Source organism: Muscardinus avellanarius, assembly GCF_963383645.1.
Source record: "Muscardinus avellanarius genome assembly, chromosome: 2".
NCBI lineage: Eukaryota > Metazoa > Chordata > Mammalia > Rodentia > Gliridae > Muscardinus > Muscardinus avellanarius.
Genome location: NC_137787.1, coordinates 29,951,483 through 29,974,542, shown reverse-complemented (window position 1 = coordinate 29,974,542; position 23,060 = coordinate 29,951,483). Strand labels below are relative to the sequence as shown.

Here is a 23,060-nt window from a genome sequence, read left to right as displayed (position 1 = left end):
TAAAGCATTTCCTAAAGCTTTTATTTCATTTTATTTTACAACATTGGGAATTGAGCCCAGGACCTTGTTCATGCTAGGAACCTAAAGCTTTTATTTGGTGTATTTCTTCCAAGGTGTTAAGTGGACTTAAAATAAAAAATTCCACACAATTCCATTTAAAAGGTAATAGAGGAAAAGACTAGAGTTAGCAATACACAGGATTTTATGTGCCTATAATATTTCTACTGTAAATTGCATCTGTTTTGCAAAGAAAAATAAAATTGCAAAATTCTCATGTTTAACAAACTTACCAAAATATATACTCCTGACCTGTTTTGAAGACTTTATCAGCTTCTCTGTAGTTTTATGAATTATTTTATCGTGTGTTTTCCTAATATTCATATACGTAAAACAAGGTTACAAACATCTTAGAACAGGATTGTTGTTCCAATACTAAGTGTTAAATAATTAGAAAATGTCAACTTTATTACTAATTTTTAGTAATAAAGCTAATTTTTCAGCTGCCCTCCTCCTTCCTCCTCCTCCTCCCCTCCTCCTCCCCTCCTCCTCCCCTCCTCTTCCCCTCCTCCTCCCCTCCTCCTCCTTCTCCTCCTCCTCCTCCTCCTCCTCCTCCTCTTCCTCCTCCTCCTCCTCCTCCTCCTCCTCCTCCTCCTCCTCCTCCTCCTTCTCCTCTTTCTGTAGACAATCTGGCTTCCACTTTGTTAGCATATTGGTAGCTGCGTCCAGATGGGTAGCTATTAATATGGTTGAGGTTTCTGTCAGATCAATCAAAGAATCAGGCAAAGCTTATTTACCTCATAGGAAACTTGGCAAAAGAAAAATGGAAGAGAATAAAATGATCTTCATTTTATTTATTATTATTTTTAAATTTATTATTATTATTATTATTATTATTATTATTATTATTATTATTATTATTTTGGTGGTACTGGGGTTCCTGGAAGCCCTTCTACCTCCGGGCTACACTCCCAGACCTATTTTTACATTTTTATTTGGAATCAGGGTCTCCTAAACCAGCGTGGGAGGCTGGCTTTGAACCTGCGCGATCCTCCTGTCTCTGCCTCCCAAGCGCGCGGATTACAAGCGTGCGCCACCATGCCCGGCCTAAAATGATCTTCATTTTAAAGGCTCCTAGATGTAAATGCTTAGAGGGGGAAATTAAATACATAGTACTTTTAGAGAGGCCAGTTTGTTTTCTTGCTTAAACAGTCTGTGGTCATTTTAGAACCAGTTCCCTGGAGAATTCTGAGAAGAAGTTTAAGAATAGACAGAGATAAAGGAATTAATAACTTAAAAGTATAAGTGCTTATCATGTAAACTTTTAATGCAAGTGAAATGCTGCTATGTTAGTCTAGTGATAAGCCAACTCAGAACTACAGCTGTATTCCTGAGAGGACATCAGTGAACTTAGAAATAAGAATTACAGCTGGGCGTGGTGGCGCACGTTTGTAATCCCAGCGCTTGGAAGGCTGAGACAGGAGCATCACACAGATTTGAAGCCAGCCTCAGCTACTGAGTGAGGCTTTCAGCAAATTAGTGAGACCCTGTTTCCAAACAAAGTATAAAATAGGTCTAGGAATATAGCCCAGAGGTAGAAAAGCCCCTGGGTTCCACCGCCAGTACCACACACAAAAAAGAAGAAATAAGAATTAACTTTATAAAGTAGGGTTTGATATTTGCTATGTTGATTTCCCATTTATACGTTGGAGACCTCTCAATATTCATACTTCCAAGCCTTTTATTTTCCTTCTCCTTAGTTTCTCCCCTGTATGTTCACTCCTTCAGTTAACTATTATTATTTTAGTGGGACAGTTTATATCTTTGTGTGTATACTGAGACTGATAAAGAGAGATAAAAAATTAGCACTCTTAAATCCAACTACATTTTTACAAAATGTTTAAGATCGATTTTTAGCAATTTTTTTATTTTTATGTGGATCATATTGAAAATTGCATACATTCACACAGTGCTTGGTGCACACCTCCCCCCAATACCGCTTACCCTTTCCCCTCCTCCCAACAATGAAAGTCCAGGTTGACCATGCTGTATTCATACTTATACACATGTTTGAATGTAGCTCTCCATTAAACAACCTCAGGCTTCTTCCTCTCCTACCCTTCCTTTCTAGCTTTACTGAGGTTTCCCCTCCCTTATCTAGAGTCCCTCTGGTATCCCCAATACTCCCTAGTTAGAAGATATTAGAGAAAACATAAGTCCCTTCTCTTTCTGTGCTTGGCTAATCTCACTTAACATAATGTTCTCCAGGTCTTTCCATCTTCTTGTGAATGACATGAGTTTGATCTTTATTGCTAAGTTAATTCCACTGTGTCTATTTCCCATAATTTTTTAATCAATTCATCTGTTGATGTTCCTCTTTCCCCACATACTTGCCAGCATTTGTTGTTATTTGACTTTTTTATGCTTGCCACTCTGATTGGGGTTAGATGGAATCTCAGTGTAGTTTGATTTGCATCTCCTTGATAACTAATGATGTTGAACATTTTTTTATGTATCTACTGGCCATTTGTATGTCTTCCTTTTTGAAGTGTCTATTCAATTCAGTTGCCCATTTCTTGATTGGGTTATTTTTTGCTTGTGAAGAGTCTTTTGAGCTCTTTGTATATTCTGATTATTAGCCCTCTCAGAATGGTGGTGGTTAAGGATCTTCTCCCATTTGTAGGATTTCTTTTTAGGTTCTTGATGAACCTAGATAAACCTTTGATAAGCAGAAACTTTTTAGTATGATGCCATCCCACTTGTTAATTCTTGCTTTAATTTCCTGCGCTTTAGAGGTCTTGTTGATTCCTGTGCACGGTGAGAGGTAAAAATTTAGTTCCATCTTTCTACAAATGAATAGCCAGTTCTCCCAGCACCATTTGTTGAAAAGGCTGTCTTTTCTCCAGCATATGAGTTTGGCCCTTTTGTCAAAGATCAATTGACTATAAGTGTGTGAGTTTGTTTCTGTATCTTCTACTCTGTTCCACTGGTTTGTATGCTTGTTTTGTGCCAATACCATGCTGGTTTTTTTTTTTTTTTTTTTTTTTTTACTACTATTGCTCTGTAGTATAATTTGAAGTCAAGGATTGTGATGCATCCTGCATGGTCTTTATTGCTGAGAATTGATTTGGCTGTTCTGGGTCTTTTCTTTCTCCATATAAAATTCATGACTGATTTCTGCAGGTCTGTGAAGAATGTCATTGGTATCTTGATAGGAATTGCATTGAATTTGTAGATTACTTTTGGCAGAATGACCATTTTGATAATATTTATTCTGCCCATCCATGAGCAAGGGAGATCTTTCCATCTTCCAAGGTCTTCTTCAATTTCCTTTCTTAATGTTTTATAGTTTTCATTGTAGAGGTCTTTTAAGTCTTGGTTTATTCCTAGGTATTTGATTGGTTTTGAGGTTATTGTGAATGGAATCATTTTATTTCTTTCATCGTGGATTCATTGTTAGCATATAAAAAAGCAACTGATTTTTTTAGGTTGATTTTGTATCCTGAAACTTTGCTGAATTGGTTAATCAGTTCTAGTAGTATTTTGGTTGAGTTCTTTGGGTATTATAGATAAAGGATCATGTTCTCTGCAAACAAAGATAATTTTAATTTCTCTTTTCCTAGTTGAATTCCTTTGATATTTTTCTCTTGTCTTATTGTTGTGGCAAGAGTGTTGAGGTCCATATGGAAAAGTAGTGGTGATAATGGGCATCCTTGTCTTGTTCCTGATTTTAGAGGAAATTCTTGCAGTTTTTCCCCATTCAATGTAATGTTGGCTTTGGGTTTATTGTATATTGCCTCAATGATGTTGAAATATGGTCCTTCTATTCCAATTTTTTGCAGTGTTTTTAACATGAATGGGTGTTGGATTTTGTGAAATGCTTTTTCAGCATCTACTGATATGATCATGTGGTTTTTATTCTCATTTCTATTGATGTGGTAAATAACCTGCATTGATTTGTGCATGTTTAACCATTGCTTTTCTGGGATGAAACCAACTTGGTTGTGGTGTACAAGTCTCTTGATATGGTTTTGGCTAAGATTTTGTTTAGAGTTTTTGCATCTATGCTCATCAAGGATATTGTTCTGTAATTTTCTTTTCTTGAGGTATCTATATTTGGTTTTGTTATTAATATGCTACTAGCCTCTTAGAAAGATTTTTGGAGAATTCCATCTCTTTTGGTTTCCTAGAACAAGTTGTGAAGTATTGGGATTAGTTCTTCACTGAAGGTTTTGAAGAATTTAGGTGGAAACCTGTTAGGACCTGGGCTTTTCTTTGATGGAAGAATTTTTATTGCTGGGGTGTATTCATTTGAGTCACCCCTCTATGCCAGTCTGGTATGGAGCTGTACCTATCCTCTGTATTTCTATCTAATAAACTTCTTTAAATCTTCATAAAAAAAGAATTTTTATTGCTGTTTTTATTTCCTTGCTTCCTTTTGGTTGGTTAAGACTTGCTATGTTCTCTTGATTAAATTAGATAGTTTATATGTGCTTAGAAATCTATTGATTTCTTCCATGTTTTCCAGTTTTTGGAGTGTAAATTTTCAAAATAGTTTCTGATAATCATTTGAATTTCCCCACTGTCTGAGGTGATGTCCCCTTTTTCATTTCTGATTTTAATGATTTGAGTTAATTCTCTCTTTCTTTTAGTTAGATTGGCCAGGGTTTGTCAATGTTATCAATCTTTTCAAAGAACCAGCTTTTTGTTTTGTTGTTTCTTTGAATTGTTCTTTTGTTCTCTATTTCATTTATTTCTCCTCTGATTTCAATAATTTTCTGCCTTCTGCTGACTTTGGGATTCAAGTGTTGCAGTTTTTCTAGGTCCTTGGGATGTGTCATTAGTTTTTTTTACTTGGCCACTTTTGTTCTTCTTATGTGGGCACTCAATGCTATAAACTTTCCTCTTAACATCTACTGCCTTCAAAGTGTCCCATAGATTTTGGTAAGTTGTGTCTCTATTTTCAGTTAATTCCAGGAATTTCTTTATATCTCCCCTTATTTCTGATCTTACCCACTCATCATTCAATAGTGTATCATTCAATATGTATTTAAAGAGTTTCTTTTGGTCTTCTGTTGTAAATTTCTATTTTCATTCCATTGTGATCTGAAAAGATGCAAGAAATTATATTATATCTTTTGAATTTGTTGGTGCTTCTTTGTGGCCCAGGATGTGATCTATTTTGCAGAAGATTCCATAGGATGCCGAGGAGAATGTGTATTCTGTTGTTCCTGTTTGAAATATTTTGTATATGTCTATTAGGTGCATTTGGTTTATAGTTTTCTTTAGTTATGAAGAGTCTTTACTCACTTTTGCCTTGAAGATTGATCCAGTGGCATGAGTAGTGTGTTGAAGTCTCCCAATATTATTGTATTTGGGTCTATTTGAGATCTGATGTCCTGAAGAGTTTGTTTTACAAATGTGGGTGCACCCACATTTGGGCATAAATACTTACTATCATATTTTTTGGTGAATTATTCTTTTTAATAAAAGGAAGTGCCCTGCTTTGTCTCTTATTATGTTTCATCTTACAGTCTGTTTTGTTGGATATCACTGTTGCTAACCTTGCCTGTTTTTGGTCTCCATTAGCATGATATATCTTTTTCCATCCTTTCACTTTCAGCCTATGAATATCTTTGTTTATAATGTGAGTTTCTTGCAAGCAGCATACATTTGGAATATGTTTTTTAAATCCACATTGACAGTCTATGTTTTTTAACTGGTGAATTAAGTCCTTTGATGTTCAAGGTTATTTTTGAAACATGATTTTTGTTTTCTGTCATTTTGTGTTCTATCTTCTATTTGATAAAAGGTTATTTCTTCTTTGCTTATTTGCCCTGCTAATCAACTTCATCTCTTCTCTGGTTCTGAAATTTCATTCTTTTTTCTTCTTTATAGTTTAAGTATTTTCTCTAGTGTTAGCTTTGTATTCATGACTTTTTTTTTGAGATTCTGCTTATCTTGAAACACTGGTTTCTCCATCAATTTTGAATAATAACCTTGCTGGATAAAGTAGTTTTGGTTGGAAGTTGTTTTTTTCCTTGGTTTGGATTACATCCTACCAGTCTCTCCTGGCATTCATGACTTGCGTTGTAAAGTCTGGGGTGATTTTTATTCTTTTGCCACTCTATGCCACTTCTTTTGTTTTCACTGCTTTTTTTTTAAGCCTCTATGCTGGTTATTTTGATTAATACACTGTGTGGCAAGGTACTTCTTTGATTTTGTCTTAATGGTGCTTTGTATGTCTCCTGTATGTGTATGTCCAAGTCTCTTTCCATGTTTGGAAAATTCTCTGAAATTATTTCTCTGAAGAGATTATGAATACCCTTGGTCTGTACCTCTATCCGTTCTTTAGTGCCTTTTATCCACAAATTAGGATATTTCATACTGTCCCATAGTTGTTGGAAATTTAGTTTTTGTTACTGTAATGACTTCTGTATGCTGTTGACTGTGCTTTCGGTTTGAATGAACTTTCTTCTAACAGTGATATTCCATTTTCCACTTCATCTAATCTAGAATTTCTTTCTATTGCTGTATTCATTTCATTTATTGACCCTTTCCTTCCAGACCTCTTTCTGATTCTTTCTTAATGTCTCTATTTCCTCTTTCATTTCTTGTACACCTATTGTGAGGCCTTTCATCATATTGATGATCAGGATTCAGAATTCTTCTTTTATTTCTTGTAGGTCAGGATTTGTGATTTCCTTTATTTCCTCACTGTTCTTTGTTCTCATATTTTTAGGTTTTTAGGGCTTGCTTTTCTGATTTCTTGACATTTTGTTTTTTGTGTGTGATTCTGGGGGTAATATGTCTGATCCAATTTTAGCTGTAGTAATATAGAGGTCTCAGCAGGTTCATGCATGGGCAAACAGTGCTTTTTTCAATGGTGAATGTTGGGTAAAGGGGAAGAAGCTGGGGTGTTGGGTATAGGATTTAGGTAAAAGAAAGAGGATATGATTAAGTTGAGTAAGAATTTAAGCATAGCTGGGCATGGTGGTGCACGCTTGTAATCTCCACGCTTGGGAGGGTGAGACAGGAGGATCACACAGGTTCAAAGCTACCTAGAAGGCAGCATCTTGAAAAACAAAATAAACAAAGCAGCAGAAGATACACACTAATCAAAACACAAATGAGAACCACAGTGGAAGGAAATCCTGTACTCTGAATGTGAGATCCACTGCAAAAAGACTGAGCACATAACTGACCTGGTCTGGTGGCCCAAACCATGTTTGCAGTTCCAGTACTGCAGCCCCAAGAAATCCTGACAAATAATTCAAGAACTTGAAAGTACAGAAAGCAGTGGCAGAGCTGCAACATCTTAAGCAACCAGCACTATGCTTCAGGAATGCAGAAAAAGACCTAAAAGACCGTGTGCTCATCAGAGCCAGCACCCACAGAGATGCACCGTGCCCTCCAGATACTCAGCCTAAAGGACAACAAGGTAACTGCCTTGCATTACTTGGCAGAGGTGGAAGACCACACAGATTCCACCATTCATTACACATGATTCATCCTCTACCTGCCAATTGAGGCAACTACCTGTATTAGCTAATTGCCTTTATGAGGAAAGAAATTTCACATCTCTTTGTGGCAAAAAATAATCTTGTAACTTGAATATTACAGAAGTTAATCTCCTACCCTCCTACAAAAACCTGGAAACAAGAATACTGTCTCCCCTGAAGCTGGCCTTTTTTTTTTTTTTTTGGTAGTACTGGGGTTCCTGGAAACCCTTCTACGTCTAGGCTACACTCCCAGACTATATCTCTATATCTATCTATCTATCTATCTATCTATCATCTATCTATCTATCTATCTATCTATCTATCTATCTATCTATATGTATGTATGTATTTGAAAACAGGGTCTCATAAGGCAGCAAGGCTGGCTTCGAACCTGCGTGATTCTCCTGTCTCTGCCTCCCAAGCATGGTGATTACAAGCATGTGCCACCATGCCCAGCGGAGATAGCCTTTTAAATATAGGGTTCTAAGGTTTTGAGAGACATTCTTGGGTCATAAAGCTGATAGAAGCCTATCAAATCTGTAAAACGTGTTTTTATACATTTCAAAGAAATTGTAAAATACTTTAAAGATTTTTTAAAGTAAACACTCTGAGCAAAAGAGGGGGGTCATAGCCCAGATATTCAACAGAGGATAAAGCCTTTGATTTTTAATTTTATTTGTCTTAGTACTTGTATCCTAAAATGAAGCTGAGGTTTGGGTCAATTTGAAGGTGAAGGTGTCTTGCAGTGATTTCTAGGAAAGCTTTTCTATTTATTTGCTCCTTTCTAGACCCTTTATGAAATTGAGGGTAATGACACTTACACCCTACAGTTTACTATAGATCCAGCCTGTCAAGGAAGGAAGGAGCCCAGAAATTCATCTTGGTGCCCAGAGGGTGGTTCTCCTTCCTCTCTGACATTCTGTGTTGTGAAGCCAGGAAGGATAAAAAAGATAACAATAATAACATATACAACACAGTACTTACTTGTGCTGGCACTGCTTTAAGCATACTATGTATATCGATTTATATGATCCACACAATACCTAAAAATGAAGTTGACCAAGGACACGCAGCTAGGAAGTAGTGGAGAGAGGATTTAACTTCAGGATCCATGACTCTGCCCAGTAAGCTCCCTGTGCTTATAATAAAATCTAACATCTCTGACAATGCAGGGGTGCTCACATCCCTTTACACAATGTGTTGCAGCCACGTTGCCTTCCTGCCAGATTCTTGAACTTGTCCACCTCTGCCCTCCACCCCACACCTCTCTGGCTCTCTGGAAGGCTGGGATAAGTGTCCTTCTCTTTCTCACTGTGGCTTCCTTGATGCCCCTCAGTCTCCATGAGCTCATTTATAATCAGGGCACAGTGAGATTTTCTTCTCAACATCATCACAGTGTATAATGCTTCTGAATGTCTGCTGAATGTCCATCTTGCCCACTAAACTTCAAAGTTTATATGAACAAAAGATGTTTTCTCCTAACCTCTTCTATTGCTAGTACCTAGCAAGATTCTCTTGTCACGCATTGGCCACTCAATCAATTTTTGCTGAAAAAAACAACATGTGCATTCAAAATAGATACCCTAGGGAACTGAGAACAGAGAAGAGGTGGGTTAAGAGTACAAAGGAAGTAAAATCACATAACTTCTGAGCCCATTGTAGGCCACCTTTTTATTTCCTAGAGAAGGAAACGATAGGCCATGCAGATAAAGGTCATGTAGTCAACGTGACAGAACATGGGCAACAACCCACATTTTTTTGACCATGTTCTTTTTACTTGCATTTAAAAACATGTCAAAGTTTCTTGAATTTATGGGGAAAATCTTCCCATTTGTATGGATACCTTTATACTTTAAAATAATATGTTAATTGTAAGATATAAGGTTTGCTTATATTTTAGCCTTGCATTGCATGTGGTATGGTCTTAGTAATTAGATACAATCATAATTAGATATAATCTACATATCCTATTACATTTTTAACCAGAATTTTAAATCTAAATTGGGTCCTTAATTCTGGCATTGGCTATTATAATAGATCTATTACTTGGGTGATTGTGTTTCTGTGAATATAATCTGATAAAATGTAGTCAGAGTCACTAAATGATATATGGGACAAACTAAATTTTAAAAAGTAAGGTATTCTGGGCCATCGGGGGAGGACATATACAGAAAATTGAGTTTCAGAGTTAGCCACACACTTCAGTAGAAATCTAGAAGAAACTGCTTAATTTTGCAATTGTGGGATCTAGGATTACATAGCATTATTGTTTCCTACATCTTGCTATATATGTGTTAAAATTATTTTAAGACAAGTAGGTTCTTTGAAGAATAATACATTTTATTATACAACAAACTAAAAGGTTGATGAGCGTGTGTGTCCCCCAGTCACATAGAGACACGCGGAGATCCATAGTAAATGTTATGGATATCTTTATTCGTGGGAGATTGGCCTCCAGCCCCCCGCGTGGGGGGCTGGTGGTGGGGGAGAGAGAGTGCGTCCCTCCCTCTCGGGCTCCTCTCTGAACTCTGCACACTCTTCTTCCGGACCGGGAGGCCTGGTTCCCTCCCGGAATCGCAGAGCTCCACCTCCTAGCTTCCGGCCCTGCCCCCTGTGGGGCAGGGGCGACTCAAACCTTACACAAACATCTGTGAATGTTATAGTTGATTACTCACCTGTACCATTTGATGCTGATTTGAAGATGGTTTTTGAATTCTTCTATGAACATCAACACATGAGAGAAGTATTTCCTAATTAACGTCATAGCACACAGCATTGTTTTGGCACGGGGCTTTCCAGAGCACTAGAAGGAGCAGGGAGGCGCAGCACGAGGTGAAGCAGCAGGCTGGGGCGAAGCCTGGAACAGAGGTAGGGGTGAAGTTAGCAGATTCCTTAAGTCTCCGTGGAGCCACGGCACTTCCCCCAGACATGAGGACCTGCATTTAGGGCCAGAGCAGCTGAGAAGAATTAAAACCACAGACATAGAGATACAGATTGGGAAATTGAACAGGCTTGCTTTGGACATTATTGGATGACCTTATGAATTCAATAATATGGGGCAGAGTGTGGTTTGGTACTAGTGGAAACCAGAGACCTTGAATTTGTGGGGTAGGAAAAAAGAAACAAAGGAACTCTGGCATTTGTCTTTATTTAAGTGTCTCTCCATCCTGTGTGACTGTTTCCCCTCCCTCCATCCCTTCATCCTACATCCATTGGTAGGTGATCAAATTGTTTTCCTATGCCCTGCTAAGTTTTATCTTCACTAAAAAGTCCTTTTGTCTCTTGAAAGTGAATCTACTTTTCGGTGATACTTTGCCGGATGTTAATATGAGAAGACACCCTTACAGCTATTTTGACCTTTAAATAACCGTAAATAAAACTGACAAAACTCTTAACAGATTTTAGGTTACATTATAGATATTGGTGAGTACTAGAAAAATATGTCCCTTTCTGATTATTCCCCTTTTGAGCCACTTTTTATTGGCAAGCGTTTACATGTTCTTAGATGCTTACTTCACAGCACTGCTAGTATCCAAGCTAAGAACGAATGTCTGTGTTTACCAGATGTTTAGTGGTATTTGTCTTAGGCTTGCTCCTGGTTTGATCAGTGACCTAGTTTGAATGACTAACAAGCAGTGACTGCTGAGAAGGCCGTGTGTTGGCATACAGAGCATTAAACTGGTGCAAACTTTCACTTTTTTCTCTCATAAATGTTTTGTTAGTCTTCCCTGCCAAAGGATGGCTCAGATAATTTGAGCAGAAGGAATAAGATGGTACATCTCATAAAAGCCTTTAGGAAGCCGGGCATGGTGGCGCATGCTTGTAATCCCTGTACTTGGGAGGCTGAGATAGGAGGATTACACGTTCACAGCCAACCTCAGCTACTAAGGCCCTCGAAATATAGTGAGACCATGTTTCAAAATAAAGACTAAACAAACAAACAAACAAAAACTGGGATTGTAGCTCAGAGGTAGAATGCCCCTGGGTTCCATCACTAGTACCACAAAAGAGCCAGGCGTGGTGGCTTGGGAGGCTGAGACAGGAGGATCGCACGGATTCGAAGCCAGCCTCAGCTACTTAGTGAGGCTCTCAGCAACTTAGTGAGACCCTGTTTCCAAATAAAATATAACAAAAGGTCTGGGAGTATAGCCCGGAGGTAGGAAGCATCTGGATTCCACCCCAGTACCACCAAAAATAAATAAATAAATAAATAGTACCACAAAAGAAAAGAAAAGAAAAGAAAAGGAAAGAAGAGAAAAGAAAAGAAAAGAAGCAGACGAACACACAAATCCTATCTGCTGTTAGTCAGTGGCTCATTTTCCTTAGTTGTCACGGAAGGAGGCCTAAGCTCCAAAAACAAGGTATGGGGGTGAAAGTAACCATTGATAAAAAGAGATTTTAAGAAAAATGGTTACTGGATGTGGTGGCATATGCCTATAATCCCAGTACTTGAAGGCTGAGACAGGAGGATTGCAGATTTGAGGCCAGTGTTAGCAAATAAATAAAAGCTTTTCTCTAATCCTTGAGAGAACCACAAATACCAAATAGATTATTTTTCCTCAGAAAAAAATCTCCCTTCCCAAACTCATTTCCTTCTCTTAATGAGACAGAGATAGAACTTCAAATAAAATCAAAGCTCCAACATTGACCATAGATGCTGTCCTGAAGTTATAAATTGAATTTCAACAGATAAGAAAGAAAATACATATTTTGTTTTTATGGGTGCCATATAGACAATCAAATTATAGTATTTGATAAAGATTAGGAGCCGGGCGTGGTGGCGCACACTTGTAATCCCCGCGCTTGGGAGGTGGAGACAGGAGGATCGCGCAGGTTCGAAGCCAGCTGCGCTGGCTTAAGAGGCCCTGTTTCCAAATAAAAATATTTAAAAAAATAGGTCTGGGAGTGTAGCCCGGAGGTAGAAGGGCTTCCAGGAACCCCAGTACCACCAAAAAAAAAAAAAAAAAATCCACTTGAATAGAAGGCATGAGACTAGCTAAGGATCTACATTATGGATTCACATCAACCTGGCTCAGATTCTGGCTGCTCTTTGGATAGGTAGCACAGGTCAAGTTAGTGACCAGCTCACAGCACACCTTTGTCTTCCCTCAGGCATTGTTTCCTACAGAGTGCTATGAGATTGGTGGGAGGCACTCTATTGGCGTAAGGTGGTAGTAAACAGGGTGGCAGGGGGTTTAGAGCTGACGTGCACAACTTACTGAATTTGGGGACTAAGGCACACTAATCACACAATAACCAAAGTTCGCAAAATTCCAGAGATGACTGGGGACTCTACAAGACAGGTTATTTTCTAAAATGCAGAACTCATAGGTCCACTCTTCTAATACCCCGCCAGGCATCCACACAATGATTGCCTCTGACAAGCTACCTTCCCATTGTTCTTAAGTACTAGCACTTCCTGGACCACAGCTGTATCCCTGAATAAAGGGACTCACGCAGAGCTCCTGACAAACATTTTTTTCTTCTTCATGTTGGATCTCTTCACTGATACTCAGATACTCCTCGGGGTGCTCAATCTAACACCTCCGTCTCTCTTTTTTAAATGCAGAACTTGATTTTCTCTATGATGCCCATATTCATAACACTGAAAATTCTATATTATTTCATTTTCTTATAGATTCTTGCCTTTTATTGTTGTTGTTTTAAAATTCAACACACACTACTTTTCATACATCATAGGAGAAACAGTATCACCCAATTGACTCTATTATCCCATTTCTTAAAATAGAGATAGAAGGTAGGTTTTAATTCATTTAAAAAAGTGCAGGCAGTTCTATTTATATAACAACTATTATTTTTTGTCCTGCCAGTCTACCAAAAATTCATCTGAACTTTGGTTTGGAAATTGGAGCCTGGCAGGTTACATATTTTTTACTTCTGTTTTTGAGTGCTGTTGAAACTTTTCATAATTCTTTGTATTTTTGTGAAGGTAAATAAAAATATCACTAGCCTTCCAATATCTTATCTCAGATTCCCTCAGTCACATTTATGGGGTAGGTAATATTCAGTCTTTAACTACAAAGTTCCATTTATGTAAATTTCTATAAACATTTTGATGACTGATTTAATAACTCTCTTTTATATTACTTTCTCTTTCAGCTGAATTTTATTCTCTTTCTGAATACTGTTAGAGTTCTGGCTACCAAAATTTGGGAGACAAATGCAGTTGGGCATGATATGAGAAAACAGTACAGGTAATTCCACAACAGGCTCCATCACAGAATATCTTTTCATTACTATTTAAATAACAAATATCAATTGATCTAAAATGCTTTTAAGGGATTAAATTTATGAATGTATATTTAATCAATTCATTTATCATATTTTATTACATTATATATGTTCCTAAAATATAAATACTCTGTATAAATAAACCTAAACCTTCTTAATGTGCTTATATTTTTCTTAGCAGGTTGGTGTTTTTTTTCTATAAACCATGGGAACTCTTGGAAAATCTCTTGCTGTGATCTTAGACAATTTTCTCTGCATTAAAAATGTCATAAAAATAATCAAGAAAGTGGATCTGTTGTACTATGTTCAGACCTTTTATTAAATTGGCATCTACCATGCCGGGCATGGTGGTGCAGGCTTGTAATTCCCGTGCTTGGGAGGTGGAGACAGGAGGATCACACAGGTTTGAAGCCAGTCTCTCCGTTTTAAGAGACCCTGTTTCCAAATAAAAATATAAAAATAGGTTTGGGAGTGTAGCCCAGAGGTAGAAGGGCTTCCAGGAACCCCAATACCACAAATAAATAAATAAGTAAATAAATAGGCATCTACCAATATAAAGTTTTAAGAACTTTCAAATGTACTGATTGCAGGAGGCCCATTATTTAATATTTCATGAAGAAAAGGGTAAATTGAGTATTAGTAATCATTATTGAACTATTTTACGGGTGTTTTTCTCAATGGTCATTTTGGAAATTCTGAATAATCATGTCATCTATCCCACTGGGCACATACATCTAGTACCAGGTGGATATGGATTAGTCTTTATAATCCCCAAACAGGTAACGGTTAGTTTCTGCCTCAGATCATGAAGAGGTGCTGCCCCAGACACAGAAAGGAATACGTGCTAGTTAGCATTCTGATCCTCTTTCACGATGTGACCTTTGCTGACTCATTCCTCTCCACCATTTAGATACTATTTGCTGTCCAACAGCAAAGACTACAGGTATGACCTGAAGCCTGGAACAAACCAACAGCTGGGAGTTCTGGCTATTAGCACATCAACTGAGTTTACAGCTCAAGGCCTCTACTGATGAATTTTTCTTGTGGTACCTTCCACTGGTAGAGGGAGGATGATAAGAAAAGTGGGAGATGCAAATAGCCTTCTATTCTTTTTTGTAAAGTGGAAAAAATGCAGTGATGTTTGAAAACTATTTTTGTAAGTTTTGAATGTAACCTGTTTATTTCTACAGTTCTCAATGATGTGAACTTGCATTTTTAGGAAAAACTGTCCCAAGAGATTTGAGAAACTTTAGAGGAAACGGGTGATTTATATTAAATATCGATAGAACAGACATTATTTAGAGCTCCTTTCTTGGTGGGGTTATTTCTCACTTGATAAATTATTTGAAGAAAATAATTTATCTAGAATTTAAATTAGCTATTATTCAGATAAATTTTTAATACTCTGGTGCCAGGAAGTTTTTGAAGTTTGAAATTGTTAAATATAACAGGTCGGCCGGGTGGGGTGGCACACGCTTGTAATCCCCGCGCTTGGGAGGCGGAGACAGGAGGATCTCGCAGGTTCGAAGCCAGCCGCGCTGGCGCAAGAGACCCTGTTTCAAAAATGTAAAATAGGTCTGGGAGTGTAGCCTAGAGGTAGAAGGGCTTCCAGGAACCCCAGTACCACCAATAAATAAATAAATAAATAAATAAATAAATAAATAAATAACAGGTCTAGACTAAGAGAAATCAGGGAAAATAATTTTCAACTAAATATATCTTTTTATAGCTGAAACCTATTTAATATTTTTAATAATGCCCCAAGTTAAGCCACATATCAAAATGTAGTACAGAGTGACTTTCTTTAAAGACAAATACAGGAAATGAGAGCAATTTGGAAATCCAATTCAGTACTCAGCTTCTGAGGCCTTTTAAGTAGACTTTGTAAAAAAAAAATGTGTCCTTCACTCAGTGGTGTTTGTACCACGAGGACTGAGAATTTTTACCGAGGGATAGATACTGCAAGAACTAGGCATTTGTTTCCTAAATGGGTATTGAGTCCCTAAACCATCTGACATCTTTTTATTCCTCTCTTGTGGCTTTATCTTGGACAGAGAGTCCTCACCCTATTTCTAGCAAGCCACAAGACCACCAGCAGTTTTTATGGCCCTGAATTATCTCATTAGACAGCTGTGCATTTTTAGAGAGCCAAGCTATAAAAATGTATAAACAGTGTGCATGGGTGACCAGATGGACACTGAAAAAAAAAACAAACATGTCCAGGATTACTGGATGCCTAGTCTTAACACAAATAGACAGATGATGACTTAGGTGTACATGTGCTTGGCACATATCCCAGCTTTAATTCATTCATTGCCATTGTAGGATAAATTCTGAAAGAGGATGTAATCATAGCCCATACAAATATAAATGAATGCACTTCAAATAATTTATTTAACTTGTTCACTAATGAAGTGGCAAAATACAACAACTGATTCATAAGAGAACTTAGCATATAGTCAAATAATGAGTGCTGAAATTTACTAATGGTGCAAATTAGCAAAATTTGTCAATATCTTTGGGGTTCAATTAGCGGCTTTCTACTGGATACAAATTGCATTTCTATGGGTAGGATTTATTTACACTATTGTGGTAGGCTGACTTCTAAGTTGGACCCAAAGATTCTTAGTGCTGGTGTACATGACTTTTGTAATTTCTGCCTACCATTCCTCTCCTTGAGAGTGGGTAAGAGTCATGCTGAGACAGTTGCTCTCCCTTTGATGAGGTTATCCCAAGCCCAAGACTGAAATGTGCTATGGGCTAAGGCCCACTCAGCCCACCAATTCATACTCCAGTCTTTCCAGAAGCACAGCATAGACACACCCAAAATGTTTTTCCAGTTTTCTAGATATTCCTTAATCTAGGCAAATCCACACCTACAATTAACCATCGCAATTAGCCATCACACCATCCTATTGAAAACCCCAGAAAAAAATGTATATGAAGAGCCAGTTAAGAGAAACAATGTCATTTGAATTGCCAAATTAGGTGAAAATAAAACACAACTAGCACCGGGCGTGGTGGCACACGCTTGTAATCCCCACGCTTGGGAGGTGGAGACAGGAGGATCGCGCAGGTTCGAAGCCAGCTGCGCTGGCGTAAGAGACCCTGTTTCCAAATAAAAATATAAAATAGTTCTGGGAGTGTAGCCTGGAGGTAGAAGGTTTCCAGGAACCCCAGTACCACCACCATACAAACAAACAAACAAATAACAACAACAACAACACACACACAACTAGACAAAATAGATCTGTAGATTAAGATAAAGTATTTGATAGTAGATATTCTGAGAAGGCTCATATGAAAACTTGTCTCCAAAAGTTGCTGATTGTTTTTGCGTGGTGCTGGGGATTGAATCCAGGGACATTCTATCTCTGAGCTAAACCCCCAGTTCATTTTTTTTTAATTATTTGAAACAGGGTCTCACTAAGCTGCAGAGGGCCTCACTAAGTAGCTGAGGCTGGCAGCGAACCTGAGATCCTTCCTGTCTCAGCCTCCCAAGTACTGGGATTACACATGTGTGCCACCACGCCCGGTAGTAGCTCATTTTAAGATGAACAAAACAAGCCCAATGTTACCTAGGAACATGAAGGTGGTTAATGTGGATAGAGGAAATCCTCCTTTAAGTCTTAAATATAGAAGTTAAAGACTTAGGACAGGAAAAAAAGGGGCAATTAACAACTTTAAAAAATCAGTATCCTATAATAAAAAAGTGAAAATTAGATGAGGGAGGTTTAGTGGATACTAATTATGGGAAGTGAGAATCCACTACCTGGTTTAATATAAAAGTGACAGGAAGAGTAGGCAGGTGGGGAGGGGGACAGAAGCAGGGGGACCCAAAGAGACAGAGGAGAATCAGCTCCTGCTAGCAATGCTCAAGCTAATTTTTTTTCCCAGCAAGCCTCCTCTACTGAAAGCTCTCTAGTCCAATGAATAAAAGGGCTTGCTGCTCTCTCTCAGGAAACTCGCCAAGTCGACGCTGGTCCTGGTCCTGGTCTTCGGGGTGCATTACATCGTGTTCATATGCCAGCCCCACTCCTTCATGGGGCTCTGGTGGGAGATCCGCATGCACTGCGAGCTCTTCTTCAACTCCTTTCAGGTGAACAGCACTGCCTTGCCATTTCGCTCTTGTAATTTTCCCGTATTCTCCCTGGCAACCGCTTTTTCTGCCCCCGCCTCTGGCTTTGTGCACCTGTCTTCCCAGGGCCCCAAGGGTAATATTCTATGGCCTGATCATCTTTTTCCACCCTAGGGGTCCAGCTAATCTTTTTGACCCCAGGAGGAGAAGCTTTGGAGTTTTTCTCACACAAACAAACCTGGGCAGCAGGACAAGGGAGCATATTTTTGCAGAGCAGAGACCTTCATGTTTGTGTATGGAGAATAAATGAAAGGTGCAGGCAGGGAAGAGGGGGAAAAGTGGTGGGGGGCAGGGACAAAAAGAGGAAGAGGTTGGTGCTACACATTTTCTCATTTGACATATGGTGGCCACCATCATCTCTCTCATCGATTGTTCCTCACTCCGTCGTCTTCTGTTGTCTCAAATCTAGTCTATATGCAACAGTCTGAAGAATCGTAAAACGTAGACTTGATCACTTTCATTTCATGCCTCCTTTTCAGCTGATGTTTCTCTCATGTGGCTGTGTTTGTATTTTGTCCACGTCTCTTTCTCTTCTTTTCCAGAACTATTTTGTTTACATCGTTCATCACTGTCATGCTGAGTGGCTCCTAACACACTCTAAGCTCAATAGATATTTTTGAATGAATGAGAAGATTCTTTGTGTTCTCACCATATAGCGTTTTATCTCTAGTTTTAGCATCCATAGCATAAATACCAAGCAGGGGATGGGTATTATGCAGTCCTTGAATAGCAAGGCAAATACAACCTGTACAATGGAAATCAATGCTACGTGTGTCTTAGAGCATTGTGTTCAGTGGCTTAGCCAAACAAATTTAGCATGAACTTAAGGATTTAGAAACATTTAAAGAAAAAACAACTTGTATAATTTTCTGAAGTAACCAGTAGAAACCAGTTTCCCAACTTAGGCATTTTGACCCAAGACACTTAAATTCTTTAAGCTTCGTGTATTGTCAGAGAGCTAATGTTCTCTTTTGTTCCGCAGGGTTTTTTTGTGTCTATCATTTACTGCTACTGCAATGGAGAGGTAAGTCTGAAGGAACCTCCAATGGCTGATAGATCTAGCCTCAAATGAGCTTGTATTTTAGTCCGTTTTGTGCTGCTATAGCAGAATACTCAAGGCTGCATAATTTAAAAAGGACAGAGATTTATTTCTTACAGTATTAAAAGGTCAGAATTATAAGATCTGGGGGCTCAACACCTAAAGAAGGCAATCTTTCTGTGTCATTACACAGGGTGAAGGAAGAAGGGCAGGAAGGCTCACATACACGACAAAGCACAAGATCAGGAAAATTAGGTGCATGCTTGTAATCCTAGGACTTGGGAGGCTGAGACAAGAGGATTGCAGGTTTGCAGCTAGCCTCAGCTAACTTAGTGAGGCCCTCTGTAACTTAGTGAGACCCTATTTCAAAATAAGAATAAAAAGTAGGGCTGGAGGTATAGCTCAGAGGTAGAATGCCAGTACCTCAAAAAAAAAAAAAAGTAAAACCTTTCCTAATTAGCATTACGATTACCAATCTCATCACTGTGGTACTAGAACTTCAGTTTGTAACACAGGAACTTCTGAAGATACATTCAAACCATGACAGCTTGTAAATGTCATCACAGTGTGACCCGAATCTCTTGCAAAGATCCCAAACTATTGGATTAGTGCTCCTTCTTCAGAAAAAATTACTCAGTGCTCCCCTGGGTGCTTCTACCACCTTCTTTATTTTTATTCAATGCACCTCAGTTGTACCCAAGGATGCTACCACCCCCCTGCATTGAGCCAACATACTTTCTCCCAGGGGGAAGTATCATGGACTTTGGGAATCTATGAGGATTCCTAGGATTTATAAGACAAAATGGACGGGGAAAGAGGAGATATTTTAATCATAAGTTATCTTGAGAAAACAAGCAGTAATGTAATAATAATAATGTAAGCTAAGATTTTCTTCTTTTATCACTTTGAAGTGTCAACTCAGTTGCAAACCCCAATATTAAAAACAACTTGTTGGAATACAAGTTGATATTTTTATGGACAGCGAACTTCAAATTCCAGCTAATATTGCAACTTCTGTTTTATTCCAAGGTCTGTCAAAGGCTCAGATATAAGTTTCTCTGGGACAAATAGATGAAAATACTTTGTTTTTAAAAATACTTTTATCGGTGTGTTATAGCCTCACATCATACCGTAGTCCCTAGTGATACTGATATCCATGCACACAGCCTTTGGTGGGCTCTCCCCTGGCTCCCTCCCCACTCTTTGCCTTCCCTGTACAGGATATTGAGATTGACATTATTATCCGCACATATGTACCTACTGCCAATGGAAGTGATTGCTTCATTGATTCTCCCTCCTCCCTTTCCCTAGACACCCTCGCTCCCTTCCCTCCACTGGAGTTTCTCCTCCATTATCTGAGGTCCCTCTGGTCTGCAGATTACTCCCTAGGGTCTGCCTTTGAGAGAAAACATACAACTCTTCACTTTCTGAGATTAGTTTTTAAAACTACAGGCTGGTGATGGGACACTTTCAATTCATTTAAGACAATTTCAGTTCATGGCCAGAGAGGAGTAACTGCCTGGGATGATACACCTTACCTTGTAACTTTTAACTTTTTCTGCTGTTGGATGAGTCTGGATCTTTCTTTCAAATTTTCATCTTGCTCCAAGTGCAGGAAGTGAAAAGATGATGTTGTTGCTCTCAAACACCTCATGCTTCTCACCACATTTAGTGTTGAACACTGTGGGATGCTAGGCTGGACTCTGCAGAGGGGAAAGGGTTTAAATTAAATAGTGACTCATCAATTCCCGGAATCACGTTGGTGTTGTTTTTTACCTAATTTTTTATTATTTATTTATTATTTATTTTATTTTATTTTTTTGGTGGTACTGGGGGTGGAACCCAGAGGCTTTCTACCTCCGGGCTATACTCCCAGACCTTTTTTATATTTTATTTGGAAACAGGGTCTCACTAAGTTGCTGAGAGCCTCACTAAGTGGCTGAGGCTGGCTTCGAACCTGTGCGATCCTCCTGTCTCAGCCTCCCAAGCACGGGGATTTCAAGCGTGCGCCACCATGCCTGGCTTACCTTATTTTTTTAGAAGGGGCAAGTAAGACATGTATTTATATTTGCTAGAATGAGAAGATAGGAGTTGCTTTTTTAGATAGACATTAGATACCAGGTTTCTACTGCCTTCCTCAGAACTTCTAAATGACCTCTCTCTGGAAACGGGCAGTAGCGAGTGAATAGGATTTTTCAGTAGCAGGAATGGAAAATGAAAGCTCTGACTTACTGAGAATGCGTAAGTGCCAGCTTTTCTAGCTAGCATCCTTCTTTCGTCATTTTCCTTCCTCCAGTTTGCCTGTGCACCCTGACAGCGCGAAGTTCTGCACCAAGCCACCTTCTTCTCATGCCTTTCCTCAGCCTCAGCTGGCGGCAGCCACTGGGGGCATTAGTTAAAGTGGCCCATTGGATTTCACTCAGTAACTATGGAAGAACAAGGGAGGGGGTGTCCGGTGGCTCGAGGAAGTCAGAGAAGTGAAGAAATACAGAGTTGGTCAGTGTGGCCACGAGCAGCCAGCTATGTCTGTAGCTGCAGTGTCTAAGCTGGGGCTCTGTCCTCCCACAGAGCCTAGGAGACGGGGCCTCATCCTCCTTTATCATCATTACTTGAAGAAACGACTCTCAGGCCCTTGAGATAGAAGTTTGGGTTGCTAGAACTATCAATTTACAATTGGGAGCCCTTTGTAGTAAATCTTTTTAGAAAGGAGGTCAGGTATATCGGCTAGAACATATCATCAGCTCTTCTGGCAGCTTTGAGCTCTCCCAGACCCTTTAAGGGGATCTGGGAATCTTCCAAAGAGTGTGAGGAGCCACGTGAGGGTCCGGCCAGGCCTCTGTAGTGCAGGGCTTAGGATGGAGTTGTTGCGCAGAGTTAAACTGTCCGCGCTGTCACTGTTTATCTCTTATTTTTCCTCCAGCCAGGAATCTTTTATCCTCTCCCATAAGCCAGGTATCTGTGTTAGCTGAATTTCAACTTCTGTTAAAATACTTACAAATATCTAATCCTTAGTTTCCTTAGTTTGCTCATCTCCAAAAACAACCCCTACCTCAGAGGTTTTTTCTTTTTTTTTTTTTTGAGGTTGAGATGGAATGTATCTCTATAAAGTCCCTGGCACAGAGAGGAACTTCGACCAATGGACCTCCTCCTCCTCCTCCTCCTCCTCCTCCTCCTCCTCCTCCTCCTCCTCCTCCTCCTCCTTGTGATACTGGGGTTCCTAGATCATCTCCTCCTCCTCCTCCTCCTCCTCCTCCTCCTCCTCCTCCTCCTCCTCCTCCTTCTTGTGATACTGGGGTTCCTAGAAACCCTACTACCTCCGGGCTACACTCCCAGACCTATTTTATATTTTTGAAACAGGGTCTCTTAAGCCAGCACAGCTGGCTTCGAACCTGCGCGATCCTCCTGTCTCCGCCTCCCAAGCGCGGGGATTACCAGCGTGCGCCACCATCCCGGCTGGGTCTCTCTCATTTCTGATACACAGCTTCTTGTCCTTTAGGTCCAGGGTGAGGTGAAGAAGATGTGGAATCGGTGGAATCTGTCCATGGACTGGAAACGGGCGCCGCCATGTGGCAGCCACAGGTACGGCTCGGTGCTGACCACTGTGACGCACAGCACCAGCAGCCACTCGCAGGTGGCCGCCAGCACGCGCCTGGTGCTCATCTCTGGCCAGACGGCCAAGAGCGTCAGCAGACAGCCAGACAGCCACGTGACTTTACCCGGCTACGTCTGGAGTAGCTCAGAACAGGACTGCCTGCCTCACTCCATCCACGAGGAGACCAAGGGAGGCAACCGGGGGCAGCGAGATGGAATTCCCGTGGAGGAGCCTTCCAGGCCACTGGAGTTTATCCTCGACACTGAGGCGTGCAAAGGAGAAACTGAGGATGTTCTCTGAGTCCACATTTGTGGCCCTGATGGGTAGGTCCATCTGGTGGTTGGCATTCCGCTGAATCCAGAGACTGAAAAATTCAGGGTCAAAAGCTTCCAGGCTCCACGAATTGACTCCTACAGTTACGCACAAAAGAGATAGTGCCGGAGCAGTAATTGACATCGGGTCCTTTTCTAAATTGATGTGTGGTACTTGCTCTGTGGTTGTCCACGTTTTCTGCAGTGTTTGGGTAGAGAAGGTTTCCAC

At 39.6% G+C, this 23,060-nt stretch overlaps 1 protein-coding gene across 1 annotated transcript in view; it reads left to right on the top strand.

Annotated features, from left to right (window-relative positions):
• The window catches only part of PTH2R (parathyroid hormone 2 receptor), a gene marked incomplete at both ends in the record, with an annotated part of 75,160 nt that extends 52,340 nt beyond the window's left edge, over window positions 1-22,820 (top strand). The window contains 4 exons of the mRNA XM_080689919.1: window positions 13,620-13,714; window positions 17,712-17,850; window positions 18,872-18,913; window positions 22,425-22,820. Of these exons, the coding sequence (XP_080546045.1) occupies window positions 13,620-13,714; window positions 17,712-17,850; window positions 18,872-18,913; window positions 22,425-22,820 (672 nt within the window). The remainder of the gene's footprint in view (window positions 1-13,619; window positions 13,715-17,711; window positions 17,851-18,871; window positions 18,914-22,424) is intronic.
• Between the last annotated feature and the right edge of the window lie 240 nt (window positions 22,821-23,060).